At 37.8% G+C, this 15273-nt stretch overlaps 1 protein-coding gene and 1 long non-coding RNA gene across 3 annotated transcripts; both read right to left on the reverse strand.

The window, feature by feature from the left end:
* Positions 1-761: 761 nt before the first annotated feature.
* On the reverse strand, positions 762-3676 carry LOC116403235 (mediator of DNA damage checkpoint protein 1-like). 2 transcript variants are annotated; one of them, XM_031883830.1, is made up of 3 exons: positions 3384-3676; positions 3090-3277; positions 762-816 (listed from the first exon to the last, which is right to left on the reverse strand). In XM_031883830.1, the coding sequence occupies exons 1-3, from the start codon at positions 3529-3531 to the stop codon at positions 775-777; spliced, it is 378 nt and encodes a 125-aa protein (XP_031739690.1). In that variant the 5' UTR covers positions 3532-3676; the 3' UTR covers positions 762-774. The 2 variants fall into 2 exon arrangements, with proteins under 2 accessions (XP_031739690.1, XP_031739689.1); XM_031883829.1 differs by lacking the exon at positions 762-816 and having other exon boundaries at positions 2380-3277; positions 3384-3672.
* Positions 3677-8838: 5162 nt separating this feature from the next.
* On the reverse strand, positions 8839-9941 carry LOC116403236. Its single transcript, XR_004215887.1, has 3 exons — positions 9641-9941; positions 9453-9533; positions 8839-9371 (listed from the first exon to the last, which is right to left on the reverse strand). It is a non-coding gene; the product is annotated as an uncharacterized LOC116403236 (long non-coding RNA).
* Between the last annotated feature and the right edge of the window lie 5332 nt (positions 9942-15273).

The following is a 15273-nucleotide window of genomic DNA, read 5'->3' on the forward strand; positions in this document are numbered from 1 at the left end:
AGAAACTGTTAACTTCCTATTGGGGTACCCTGCACAGTCACAGTCTTGTGATCCCGTAGGATACACATAATCAGTCTAACGCCTCAAAGGACGCATAAATCAGTCTAGTGTTTCGCAGAAACACATATCAGTCTAATGCTCCCGAAGGATGCACATATCAGTCTAGTGCTATCGAAGGATGACATATCAGGTGGTGATCCCGTAGGACACCTGCAAGGTAACTACCCAATAGAAATCTAACAATTTTCCCCTCAATCCATTCTAAACATCTTAACACTATTCATAGTACAATCCAGCTACTTCAACATATAATCCTTTCACTTAACACCCTAATAGTCAACCTATCTCACTTTAGCCCAATGTCCGCCAGTAACATATCAATACATCAGTCAATCAAACTATATAGTCATAACACCCCTCAATTCACAGTACACAACCATACTTTAGTATAACCTACACCCAATCTAAACGACAATCACAAGTTCACATCCACATTCCATACAAACACAATCTACAATTGTCGTCCTGTCTACATCCATACATATATATATATATATTCCCAGACAATCACAATATGCATTCAACATCAAGTCTACATCAATCCATGTATATATATATTTTTTCAGTCATTCACAGTATACATTCAACACCAAGTCTACATCCATACGTGTATATATCGTTTCAACATCTTTACTCAATCGGAGGTAACTATACAGACAGCACAATTCAAAACTATAGGTGAGTCCAGTAGTAGAGAATCCTTACCTTATAACCTTACTTAAGCTTCTTTTTCAAACTAAAGTGCAACGAACCGACCTAAACATAATTGAAGAGAAATCAATCACTTCCACAAACAATTTAATCCATTCAATTCACTCTATATGTAAATTCCATAACTTACCCAAATTGTGGAGAATCAAATTCTAACGGAGACGGATCGGTGCAACAAATAACCAACAATTCAGATCTAAACATACATGGCGTGACGAACCGGAGTGACTCGGGCTAACGGTGATGCGACGATAGGACAAAATTTGCTTGACGTTCGGTGTAGGTGGAAGACGGTGGTGAAGTTGATTGGAGAAGGAAAAGAGAAGGAAGAAAAGAGATGGTGGTGTGGCCGTAGGTTGAAGAGGAAGAGAAAGGAAGAAGATGAATAGGAAAAGAGAAAAAATAAGATTAAATATTATAAATATATATATATGAAATAAAAAAAAAAGTAGAATAACGATGAAATTTTGAAAAATGAAAATTTGGATAAAGTAAAATTTGAAAATAAAGATTTGATACAAATCCAATATTTGGAGAAAAAAAAGTGTGTTAAGATAATGTAGGAGAAAATCAATATTTATGCTAAAATTTTGCATATTTCAAAATTAGTTACAGTTTAACTAAAAAGCAGGCGAGGGATTTTAGGGTTAATGAAAATTCAAAACACGTGAAATGCTCATGTTTGCTATTCTTCTAATAAAATTTTGCTATTTTCTCAAATGAGTGTAATCCAACAAAATGAAGTTGTGTGTGTGAACAAAAATGAGGTAAATAGCTTTGATGATGATGGCAAATGGGTAAAGAAAATCTTATCTTATTCTTCACTTTTCATTTAATTGACAAAAAGTAACCAACCATATGAAGGGAAAAACAAAATGCTCTCTCAGTTACTTTACTCATTTCTTTGTTCTTTGTGTGGGAGATATTTGAAATGGAGATGAAGATCAAAATGAAAGAGAGATTATGCATACACTGTGAGAAGCACACAGAAAAATTGAAAATAAATTGAAAAGAAGAGAGAGATAAGTCTGAGGGAGAAATATTCATTTCCTTTTCAAAGTGAATTGCAAAGAAATTTTCTCAAATTTAAAAGAAAGGAGAAATATACAAAGTCAGCCACCGCTTCTTCTCCCTTCAGTTAGCAGTTTTCGTCTCCCTCTCTTCTATTATTAAAATAAATAAATAAAATATCACAACCCGACTTAACACAAACTATTTACTCCAACTTTTTCAACTACAAATTTAATTTCTCAACTTTTAAACTATTTTAAACTTACAAACCGGCGAGGGCAGGAAGGAAGCGTGACCGCCACAGGGGACTCTTTAAAATTTTGCTTCCGCTTAGTGATTTATAGTATTATTTGTATTCGAACGTGAGACTGTTTAGAAAATTATGAGGTTTTAAAGTATTCAAAGATTTGAAACTTTTTAGTTTTAAATTTTAATGTGGATTTTAGTAATTTAAAACTGGGCCCAAACAAACAAAATAAATTTTGTTCTTTTGAGGTTTGAAATTTTAATTAACCAAGGTCTTTTGTCAAATGTTAATGACCTCGACTTAGGTAAAAAGTTGAGTCGTTACAAAAACCGTTAGTTGGCTACGTTTTGGAAGCTCGATGACTAAAATGGATGTTTTGAAAGTTCTAAGGCTAAAATGGAATTTAAATCAACATAATAGTAAGTTCAAGATCAAAGACAAGCTAAACAATAAAATGTTACGACCAGAAAACAATCTAATCATAATTAGAAACATGGATGTATGTATTTGTACACCAAATCACAAAAAATAACTCCAGATTTCGATCTAGAGACAATTAAAAACTTGAACAAATTTGATAATTAAAGAAACATGGAGATGGCCATATGTATGGAACACTCAGAGAACACGTGTTGAACACTAGTTAGTACAGTAGATGTGTTAGACAACAAGTATTCCAATGCAATAAAGGTCAAGATTGGTCACACACAATATTAAACTCTTGGCTTTGAATAAGTTTTGAGTGAAGGACAAGCTTAGTTTTAAGCATATAAATACATAAACTTATTGACTTTGAATTTCTATATAAATATGATACATACTTTATAAATTATATATATTAAAACTTTGTTCTAGCACTATCCTATATTTTTTTTAAAAAAAATGACACGTCACCATGTCTATGATTTATTGACCCATGTCTAGAATTTGTATACGTGCTTGTTTGTTGAGAACTTCACGTCTTCATTAGATGGGATGATAGCCATATTATAGTGGTTGTATATGTAATATAGAGAACCAAACCTAGTACTCGAGATTTGTATAATAACAGAGAACTTACATTTCCACCGGCTGACTTGACTATCAGGGATAGAGTTTTAGGTGGTGGTTGAGCGTGAGCTGATATGCAAATATCATACCCTTCAAATAAAACTCCAGGACATGCTTTTGCCCTGAGAACTGCAGCTTTTAAGCTGGCTCGATACTTCGATATGTAGTCATCATCATTTAGTATGTAAGGCAACTCGTCTGCAGATCATAAGGAATTAATCAATCACAAAAATTAGGTAGGATGAAAAACATAAGTGGAAGAAAATACATTACGCTTTGATACTAGCAAGCCATTCGAACTTACCAACAAATATGCCTTCCTGGTAGCTTTCCTTTAACCAACTGGAGGAGACAATCCAAGCTCTGAGTAATTTGCAATTAACTTGCAATTTTAGTAACAAGATATAGTAAAAATTATGAGCAAGAGCACACTGATATGCTTGAAGCCACATGGTAATGCATATGCTCGATAATCATTGAGAACATTAACAGGAGAAAATAAAGTTAAGAACAGTAGCTTGAAGAATAAAAAACATTCTACAACATAAAATCTTCAAAAACACATTGCTTAAAATCAAGTTTACTAATATAAAAGGTAAGATATTACGTTCCACTCTCCACACTACTAAAGTTCAACATTTCACATATTGAAAGGTAAAGAATATAACTGAAAAAAGCATAAATAGGTAAGAAAAAGCATAGAGAAATGCAAAAGAATCCTTGGCTTTGATATATTGAAAGGTAAAGAATATCAAACATAGATGCCCGGGAGAAGAACTCCTACAATACACACTTAACGCAGATTATCATTCGCTAACATGGGACCTTCTAGAGGAATTCTGTTAGGATACTTCCTAACAAGAACAAGATCTTAATTTATTATAATGAACTATAAGAAAATACAAGATAAAACCAAGTATAAGGCACTTGGAACCTCCCTCTTGAGTACACTCACCAAGCCCTAGATCACTCCCCAGAATTCTCCCCTCATTACCCTCCCTCCATTTATAATAAGATGTAACCACCACTTACATAATAACTACTAGTAACTTTCTAAATATCTAATTACCCTTATACCCCTAACCTTATACTAATCTAGGTATCTAACATTACCCGATCCTTCAAAAAACCTTGTCCTCAAGGTGTGCTTACAAACATGATCAAGGCCCCTTTCTCTTTTTTTCTCTTTGTAATTGCAAACAATCCCCAGCATTCTGCTCTTCAATGTTGAAAAAGAAATCCTCCCCTTCGGCTTTGAAAAAATCTCGATTCCAATAAGGTCCATTGACTGCAGCCCACAAAGCAGCCCAATGTACTTGAATTTTCCTTTTCCAAAACACATTGTCTTAGTTAACCCTTTGCATATCACCAACAAGTGTTTAATTTTCAAACTCTTCATCTCTAGTGGGCTAGGCCATAATCAAAAGTGTTGCGTCAAGACCAAAAATCATACTGCCCCGGTTTCATTCCTAGGACCCACCTACTGTAACGACCCGACTTTCATATTCCGCCACCAATAAAATCGTTTTAGATCCTGATACATTTTTTGTGCTACCAGGATGCATGGAAAATGGGGAATTATGGGCTTCATCTAGTAAGTCAAATCTTAACTGCACTGTTCGCTGGCACACACAAACGTCTCTCAACATCAATCCACCAGTAGAGGATATGGAGAACTCATCAGTCTGCCCTGTTCCAACGAGGCGACGTCTCTCCATCAAATAAGGATCACTACTCTGAGCATCAATAATCTTCTGCCTCAGAGTTGGTTGCACCGTTAATTGAGCTAACTGTGAGGTGACTCTCCCCACAGATACTGCAATCTCAGCTCTCTCCAAGTCTCGATGTAACGGTACCTGTCTAGTAATGAGTGCTGCCGAATGTGATACTTTTCTACTAAGAGCATCAGCCACCACATTCGCCTTACCAGGATGGTACAATATCTCGCAGTCATAATCCTGTAACAACTCGAGCCACCTTCGCTGTCTCATATTCAACTCCTTCTGAGTGAAGAAGTACTTCAGGCTCTTATGGTCAGTAAAGATTTGTATCTTTTCATCATACAAATAATGTCTCCATATCTTCAGTGCAAAAACAATTGCTGCCAACTCCAAATCATGTGTGGGGTAGTTCTGCTCGTGACTCTTCAACTGACGAGAGGCATAAGCAACCACCTTACCTTGCTGCATCAAAACACAACCCAGTCCTTTCTTGGAAGCATCACTGTAAATCACAAAACTTCCGGATCCATCTGGTACTGTAAGGACCGGTCCAGTAACTAACCTTTGCTTAAGGTTCTGAAAACTATCTTCACAAGTTGGGCTCCAAGCAAAAGGAGTTCCCTTCTGGGTCAACTGAGTCAAGGGAGTAGCCAAACGTGAAAAATTCTCTACAAACCTCCGGTAGTACCCTGCTAAACCCAAAAAACTACGAACCTCACTAACTGTAGAGGGTCGAGACCAATTGGTAACCGCTTCAATATTTGCAGGATCTACAGAAACTCCCTCACTGGAAACCACATGACCAAGAAAAGCCACCTGCTTCAACCAAAATTCGCTTAGAGAATTTAGCATAAAGTTTATTGACTCGAAGAGTCTCTAACACTTTATGTAAATGTTCCTCATGTTCGGCCTCAGTCTTGGAATAAACCAAAATATCATCAATGAAGACTATCACAAAAGTGTCTAAGAAATCCTTAAACACCATGTTCATCAAATTCATAAATACTGCAGGTGCATTAGTCAAACCAAAAGACATTACTATGAATTCATAATGTCCATACCTCGAACGAAATGCAGTCTTAGGAATATCACTGTCTCTAATCCTCAACTGGTGATAACCTGACCGTAAGTCAATCTTAGAGAACACTGTGGCTCCCTGTAACTGATCGAACAAATCATCGATTCTGGGTAAAGGATATATGTTCTTGATTGTTACTTTATTCAACTCTCTATAGTCAATGCAAAGACGCATCGACCCATCCTTCTTCTTCACAAACAATACTGGTGCACCCCAAGGCGACACACTAGGTCGAATAAAACCTTTGTCAAGCAACTCCTGTAACTGTACCTTCAGTTCTTTCAACTCGGCAAGAGCCATCCTATAAGGGGCTCTAGAAATGGGAGTAGTGTCTGGCTCCAACTCAATGGCAAAATCAATCTCCCTATGTGGCAGAAGTCCTGGAAGATCTTCTAGAAACACCTCTGGGTATTCTCTTACCACAGGTTCTGAAGTTAAAGAAGTCTCATCTTCCCTAGTATCCACCACACTTGCTTACTTTAGGCAGTACTACTGTTCCTCCCCCTTTGAATTTAAAGCTAGATTCGGTAGGGGGACTGAACACAACCTCCTTACGAGAACAATCAATGCTAGCATGATTAGTAGCTAGCCAATCCATGTCTAAAATTACATCAAAGTCACGCATATCTAATACTAACAAGGTTACGTCCAGCACACGACCAGCTATCTCAATTTTACATGCTTTAATCTTTTCCTTAGACAACATAATTTCTCCAGACGGTGTAGACACTGACAAGACATAATCTAAGGGTTCCACCTCTAAGCATGCATGCGTCACAAAAAGCGATGAAATAAATCAATGAGAAGACCCTGAGTCAAACAAGGTTAAGGCAAAATGCCCTAACACTGGTAGTGTACCTGTCACCACTATGCCGACCTTCTCTGCTTCTGATCTACTAGTGGCAAAGATTGTACCCGTTGTGGAGGTCTCGCTCCCTCACTGCTCTGTCCAGCCCCAGTAGATCTCAAGGGACATCGATCAGCCATGTGTCCCTCTTGCTTGCACTTATAACAGACTCTCGTTCCCATCAAACAATGACCCAGGTGGCGTTTCCCACACGTATTGCATAGTGGCTTCTCTCTAGTAGTGTCTCCTGCCCCACCAGAACTCTGCTGGAAACTGCGAAAAGGATCGCCTGATCTCAAGTTCCTCTGAGGAACTCCCACAATTCTCTGCTCTGCTTTCCTCTTCTGACTAGACGACGTTCCCTTATCAGAACTCCTTGCCTGAATTTCGTCCTTCCCAATACTCATATCCACTGCCAGACGCAGCGCTTCAGCCTGGGTAGTGGCTTTAGTGCTCGCACAAAGCCTCTAATCTCATCTCTCAATCCTTTGACAAACCTTTCAGCTCTAGCCTGCTCATTACCAACAAATTCAGGGGCAAAGCGCGACAGCATATCAAACTCCTGGTCATACTCCTCAACTGTCATGTGTCCTTGCTTCAATTCCAAGAACTCCTGGCTTTTGGCGTCTCTAAGGTTAGCCGAGAAAAACTTGGTATAGAAGCAGTCTTTAAACTGATCCCAAGTGATCTGTCTCACATCTCCACCTAACATACACATCGTAGTCCTCCACCAAATAATACCTCTGTCCCTCAGAAGAAAAGCAGCACACTGAACCCTATGCTCCTCTGGACATCTCATGTAATTAAATATGGTTTCCACAGAGGACAACCACAACTCAGCTTTAGTAGGATCCTCCAGTGACCCATCAAACGTCTGAGGGTCATATTTCCTAAAGTCTCTCAAATGTTTCGCCTGAGTAGAAAGCTGGTTCGGTTGTATCTGTGGCTGTTGTGCAGCCAATCCTTGTGCAAGAGGGGCTGCTGGTGCAGGTGGAGCTGCTGGTACAGGGGAACCACCGGTGCAGGCGAAACAACTGGTGCAGGTGGAACTGCAGGTACCTGCTGGTTCTGAGCTATAGCCGTCATAAGCTCCGTGAACCTCTGCTCCATGTGAGCAAACAGTGCAACAACTCAACGTGAGTCACGGGTGCAGCAGGAATTCGCTGTTCAGCTTGACCCTCAGTAGGTTGATTAAGACCTGCTCCTCTACCCCGGCCTCTACGACCTCCTCTACGAACACCTCTTTGGCGGCATAATTCCTATTATCCACCAACAACTCCTTTTTTAAAAAGTCTTAATCATAAGCATAAAGCAAATCTTAATCATCGTGCAATCTAGTTTAATTTAGGCAAAGTCATGCAAATAAACCATACATATAAGCATAAAGCATACCTGACGAGAGACGAAGGGTCGCGTTAGCCATAGGGACACAAAACATAGACTTACATCGTAAGTCAGTCTACAGAACTAAAACTTGGTCTCTGATACCAACTGTAACGACCCGACTTTTCTAACTATGTCAAAATCGTTAATTTTGACAAAAGACCGAGTTTAATTAAAATTTAAAACCTCAAAAGAACAAAATTTATTTTGTTTGTTTGGGCCCCAGTTTTAAATTACTAAAATTCACGTGAAAATTTAAAACTAAAAAGTTTCAAATCTTTGAATACTTTAAAACCTCAAAATTTTCTAAACAGTCTCACGTTCGAATACAAATAATACTATAAATCACTAAGCGGAAGCAAAATTTTAAAGTGTCCCCTGTGGCGGTCATGCTTCCTTCCTGCCCCTCGCCGGTTTGCCGCCTTTATTACCTTTGCCTGAAAAATTAAACATAAGGAGGGTGAGTATAAAAATACCCAGTAAGAGACCCTTTACTCGTCCCGTCAGGGGAAATTGTTAACATTCTATTGGGACACTCTGTACAGTCGCAGTCTTATGATCTCGTAGGATGCACATTTTAGTCTAACGCCCCGAGAGACGTACATTTCAGTCTAGTGTTCTGCAGAAACACATATCAGTCTAATGCTCCCGAAGGTCGCATAAAATTGGTGATCCCGTAGGACACCTACAAGGCATACATCCTACTAAAACTAACAATTTTTCCCCTCAATCCATTCTAACCATCTTTACGGTAATTTATGACATCTTTCAGTTACTTCAAAATATAAAGTTCTTTCACTCAACATTCTAACAGTCAACCTATCTCACTTAAGTTCGAAGGTCGTTGATAACATTTTAATACATCCGTCAAGTAAACCACAAAGTCACAACACCCCTCATTTTTACCATCGCAAACCACAGTTCAGTATAATCCACATCCAACCGAAACAAATTCACTAGTTCACATCCAAATCTTTATACATCACAATCTATTAATATCATCATGTACACATAAGCATAATTTCAGTCATTCACATGTATACTTTCGGCAATCCACATCAATTCACACATCAATGTATATATATATATGTTTCCAGTCAAATACAACATACACTAAACATTTAGTCTGCAACCAAACGTGTACATCTTAATCATCATCCATACAATCCAACACAACTCAAAAACTTTAGGTGAGTCCAATAGAAAGTCCCTTACCTCGAGTTAGGGAAGCTCCTTAATCAACTAAGGTCCACGAAAAATATCCTAAGCATAACCATAAGAAATTCGATTATTTTCATAAACTTTCTCTAATTCAATTTCCCTCAATGAAACTCCTACACTTACTTGAGTATTAGCGAAATCGAACTTCAACCAAGATCTAAAATGTGTTGTGCGTTCAAGGGATTTAAGCGCTACCTTCAATACCTTAAATGATTGAACAACAATTGAACAATTACCCAACAATAATACTTGGATTAATATGAACAACTACGAACCCACAACTTATTATTATTATTTTTTTTTTTACCAACCACTTTGTCAGTTTACGATGAAATAGAGGCCACGACGCACGAACCAAACGAAACAAGATTGCAAGAAAGATTGGAGTATGGGGCGACTTGGAACACACAGCTGGAAGGCAGGGGTCACGCGACGGCTGGAAAACAAGGGCACGAGGAGGGCTGGGCAGAGGATCACACGTCGCTGGGCAGAGGGTCACGCAGCGCCGACGATGACGACCGAGGCGATCGGCGGTCGGCTGCAGATCTGAAAAGAAAAGAAAAGGAAAAGAAAAAGAAAGACGAGGGAGGCTATGGAGGCTAGGGTATGGGAATGAAGTAGGAGAAGAAGAGGAAGAAAAAAAAAATAAGGAAGGAGATGGGAAGGGTCACGTGAGAGAGAGAGGAAGAGAGAGAAATTTTAATTTCTTTTCTTTTTAAATTATTAATTAATAATAACATTATATTATTATTATTATTATTATTACATTTTCATCCTTCACTTCTTTTCTTTTCCAAATAATCAAATTTCTCTTCCCAAGCCTAAAGAAATAAAATAACACTCAACAAAATTTAAAATCCTAAAAATAGAGCAATCTGGTTAAAAATCAAATAACTTAGAGTTCGGGGTTTTACACCTACATACACGTTTTTCTTCCCTCTTATTTTTGGAACTCTCCACCCACTTCATCTACAAAATGATGTGCCCCCAATGTTTTATTTAGAATAAGTTGAAGCTCATTTAGAGTAAGTTGAAGCCCACTTGAAATAGTAAAACCCAAGATTGTTCTTTTGTCCTAATCCTCTTTCCTATCAATTTCTACCACATCATTGGCACCATCATGTGTGCAGCAACTTCTTCCTCGTCACATGATTCACCCCTATTCCAGACCACCTTCTCGAGCCTCTGTAGAACGGTAACTGTCGGCTTCTTCTTTCTCCATTGCAACCAGCCATTTTGTGTTTCTTTGAGCAACAAATTTTTCTTCACCGAGTCTTCATTTCGAGCCTCACAGGTAATCCTCGTCGACCTTCCTCTATAGTTTCTTCTTGGTCACTCTTTGCCATCCTCTTCACCTTCGTTGTATAACCGTTGCAATCACGTTTTCCTCGATTCTTCTATGGATTCAGCAACTTCTTGGAATCCATCGATTTATGGACCTGAAAATTCCAATCCGTTCTAAATAAACACAATCCAGATCAGTGCCACTGAACACAGGCATTTCAACCTTCTTGAATTTGCTATGATCGTTCGAGTTTTCATCCCTTTCAAACTTGTTTGTTTACCTTCTACCTTGATTTCCTTCAATGTCTTACCTCCACCTTCGATGATACTCTCAATCGTTGGTCCTTTGCTCGACAATCCTTCCATTCTTCCAGAGATTGTCGAATTATCCTTCTGCTATTCCTTCGATGCATTTAGCAACCGTTCTTGTTTTTCCAACTAGATGACCAGTCTTTGATGCTTTTGGCAAGCATAACAAGTTTTCTTCAATTGCCAGCAACTTGTGTAACTCCACTTGTATCCCCGAGATTTCCTTATCAGAGGTCTCCAACTTCTCTTCGGTCCGTTTTTGTGCTGCTCTATCATTCTCCCAAGTAATAATGCTCTGATACCAATTTGTTAAGATACTGTAAATATACGGCAAGTGTATCTTACTTTATTGAATTACCTCAACGAATTACAGTATAGAGAATAAAAAATCACTCACATCTACTTCCTAAAGGCACACTCTAGTGAGGATCACAACAAAGAACAAGAAAAACTAAGAACAAACCGCAACCATGAAAATGACCAAAACAAACAATAAAAAGAACTTGACTTGGGCCCTCTACTTCTCCCGAGCACGAAAGACGGCAACCTCTACTTCTTTGGAATATTTTGTCCCCTTCTCCCTCCTCTTTCCTCCCTTTTATTTTGCTTTACTAACAAACTAATGGGAAAGATCTCCTCCGATATTCTCTCCTCCTATAATCTCTCCTATATTCTCGTGTGGGTCAATATTACCCTTTTTAATTCTTCTACTGTATTTAAATAATATTGGAGACATATACTTCCTAACAATAACAAGATCTGAATTTATTATAATGTAACTATAGAAAATACAAGATAAAACCAAGTATAAAGCACTTGGAACCCTCCTCTTGAGTACTCTCACCCAAGCCTTATATCACTCCCCAAATTCTCCCCACTTACCCTCCCTCCATTTATAATAACATGTAACCACCCTAGTTACCACACTTACATAATAACTACTAGTAACCACACTTACACAATAACTACTAGTAACTTCCTAAATATCCAATTACCCTTATACCCAACCCTATACTAATCTAGGTATCTAACAAATTCCATAACATAATGTATTAGCGGAAGAAGGAAATCGAGGATAAAAACACTAGCTAGCCAACAAATATCTTTCATTAGTGAGCTTGAGCCATTTTACACGTAAAATGGGAAAAGTAAGCCTGAAACCCAAATTAGCCTAATGGTTGTCTTAACAACCATACCCACCATCACGATAGAAACAACTGAAAAGGAAGAGCATGATACAATCCAACTCAAACATAAGAATTGATTTTGATGTTTAACTAAAAGTAAACAGGCAGTAGAATAAGAAACTATGCCCTTTTAGATCTAGAAGGTTCACAAAATTTCCAGCCTAAGCACAACTACGAGGTAATGGAAGAATAACGACAAAGGCCTTGTGTGCATGGAATCGCTAACTTTGGTGCAAATGAGATGGTTATCGTATTCAAAGGCCAAAAGGACACATAGAAAGTGTTCGTCTAAGGATCCAAGACTAACCCTAAAAAGAGAGCAATACAAAAATTTAGAGTTTTCCGCACTTTTCCTGTAATGACATGAGTCTTCTACTCCCATCAGCAGTGAGAGAACTACCAAGCTCCTCAATCATCTGAATCAGAAAACAACTGCACATTAGAGCAGTCACAATTTGGAATAAATAGAACTTTTTATTGTTAGAATCTTAGAATATTTATGAAAAGTTTATGGGAATATTTTTCTAATTCCTAAATATTTTCCTTTTTTATTCCTCTGTATATTCTATTTATTCTCCCTTGTACCTATTGTATTTTTCATCAGAAAATAATAAGAAGAAAAATATAGTGGTTTTTCTCCTGGTACACAGGTTTCCACGTAAAGTTGTGTGTTTGTTTGTCTCCCTTTCAATATGGTATCCGAGCAGGTGGTCCAAGAAGGTCTTGTGTTCAAGCCTCGCATTGTCGTTTCCTCCCCAATTAAAATCCATTTCCAGTTGTTGGGCCTTTCAAATATTTCAAGCCCACAAGTGAGGAGAGTGTTGGTGATATATAATTGAATTTTCTTTCTTTTTTTAAAAAGGATACGAGTCTCACTATTATTAATATAAAGAAAGAGACAAAGCTCAATGTACATGAGGATTATACAAAGAGCAAAAGGGAGAGGGAAGATCAACAGGCGCATCCGGGCACTCAAACTAGGTTGACACCCCCTTAGTGCCCTCAAAACATCCAAAAAGCGACAACACAAGATCAAAACAAAAAGCCACAAAAACAAAGACAAACAAAATGATAAAAAGAATCTTTCCAAAGCAAAATCATAATCAAAGGCAGCATGCTGAGAACAAAGAAGAATAAGCCTTGATTGGTTGAGCAAAAACTGTTTGAAGAGAGGGCTGATCCGAAAGTCCTGATCATCAAAGACTTCAAAGTGGGGATGCTGTAAAGGCTGGCCAATATAACACAATATCCTACGTCGAAGATCTTCTTTTGCATTACATTTTCTAAAATTTCCAATCCACTCTGTTAAAGGCCTTTTCAAGGTCTAATTAATGATCCATCTTTTCTTTTTTCGATACTATATACCTCCACAGTTTCTTTTGCTATTAAAATAGGATCCAAGATTTGGCACTCTTCCAGAAAGCCACATTGTAATGGAGAAGTATGTTAGGATTCTAACAATAAACACAAAATATCCTAACCAAAACTCTTAATCTGCCACAACTTATATTTATCCACATAATCAGCAAAACTCTTAATCTGCCACTAGCTTCAAACAAAGACCAGCCAATTCCTTTTGAACTCCATAGTGCCTTTATAATACAACTGGCAATCTCTTCTCTTTTGGTCTCCGGAATCAATGCTCTATCTGGATTAGCTTTCTTCAAAAGATTTTTAATAGCTAATTGTTTCGAATGGCCCATGAATCTTCTAGTCAATTCAATTTCACATGTTGCCAAGAAAGGAACCAACTCTTGAGGGGGAAGGATACTTGGTGACTTGCACAAAATTTCTTTTTATGGGGAGGAAAACAATTTAATAAAATCTGGACCGAGACAGTCACTGTCCTCTTGTTTCTCTGTCTCTGATTGAATTATTTCTTCCTCAACTGGTTCAAATTCTGCACTACTTACACTGGTGACTGATTCAACTTCCATGAATTCATCTTCTAGGTTCTCAACTTTTTTGAGACAAGAAGTATCTTGCACAAAATTAAAGAATGAACCAGAAAGTTTGGAGGAGGATTGAGAAAATTTATTACTTAAGGAGGAAGGCAGTACTAACCTTTTGCCAATTGAATTTAGAATTTGTATCTTCACACAACTTTCCTCTAATAAATCAGAATTAGCCAAGCTCATCCAAATGTTGCGAAAAGAAGTTCTCCCTTTGGTATAGGTCTTGAGGTGCTTAGAAAAATTTCTGGCATGAAATGGAATAACTCTTTCATTGTAGAGGATATTTTAGTCTTGGGAGAGGCTGGTAATTTTGGTTGAGAACTGAAAACAGGAGATGGCCCGCAAGTGAAGTTCCTTGATGGAGGAGAGGACTCTGATTCTTCCTCCAATTTGTCAGAATACCAAAAGCCATTGGAATTCTGATTAATAAAATTCTTGGGGCCTACCATATGTGTGTCAGCTTTTAAAATGTCTGCAGATACTTTAAGTTTGAAAAAATCTGGTTGGGGAGGACTAGGTGAGCTGTTTTTTTAGATAATAAAATGTCGGCTGGCTGCCTTTTCTTCTTTCGAGGTCTGTTTTTCTCTCTTTTCTGTTGAAGTCTTTTCCCCTTCTAAGTACGTGGAGATGCCAGCTATACCCAAATTTGAATTTTGCCTTCTGAATTTTTTTTTTTTCCGGCGAGGATTCAAGGGCTGAAACTCTTTTCGGTCGAACAAGGTTTTCTTCTTCATCACCCAACTTCCTAAGTGCTTCGAAAGGATTTCTTGAGATGGATGGGGCATTCTGTTTGAGAAAATTCAGGTATCTGGGAGACCATCACTTTGGAGCCATTCATCTAAAATCACTAAATTTATTCTACATAAATCAATAGGATTGGAAAAATCACTTTGAAATAGATCAGATTGGATTATTACAGGAGCTTCTAAGGGTTCAAAATCCCCAAAATTAAGGGAAAAATTTCCTCAGTTCTCACTCTTTAATTCTATAGTTGCTGGTAAGAATCCGCAAAGATTTTTCCGAACTTTAATTCTTGCTTCAGAGAACTTGATCAGATTGAGTGTTTCTAAGATTATACTTTCTAGTCCACCAAAGTAGCTTAAGCTTAAGGCTATAATTGAATTTTCTTTCAACCACCAGCTTAAACTTTTTGGTGAATCGGTGGTTTAATATTTTATAAAAAAAGTATACAGCTAATGCCATATAAAA

The sequence above is a fragment of the Cucumis sativus genome, chromosome 4 (assembly GCF_000004075.3).
Source record: "Cucumis sativus cultivar 9930 chromosome 4, Cucumber_9930_V3, whole genome shotgun sequence".
NCBI lineage: Eukaryota > Viridiplantae > Streptophyta > Magnoliopsida > Cucurbitales > Cucurbitaceae > Cucumis > Cucumis sativus.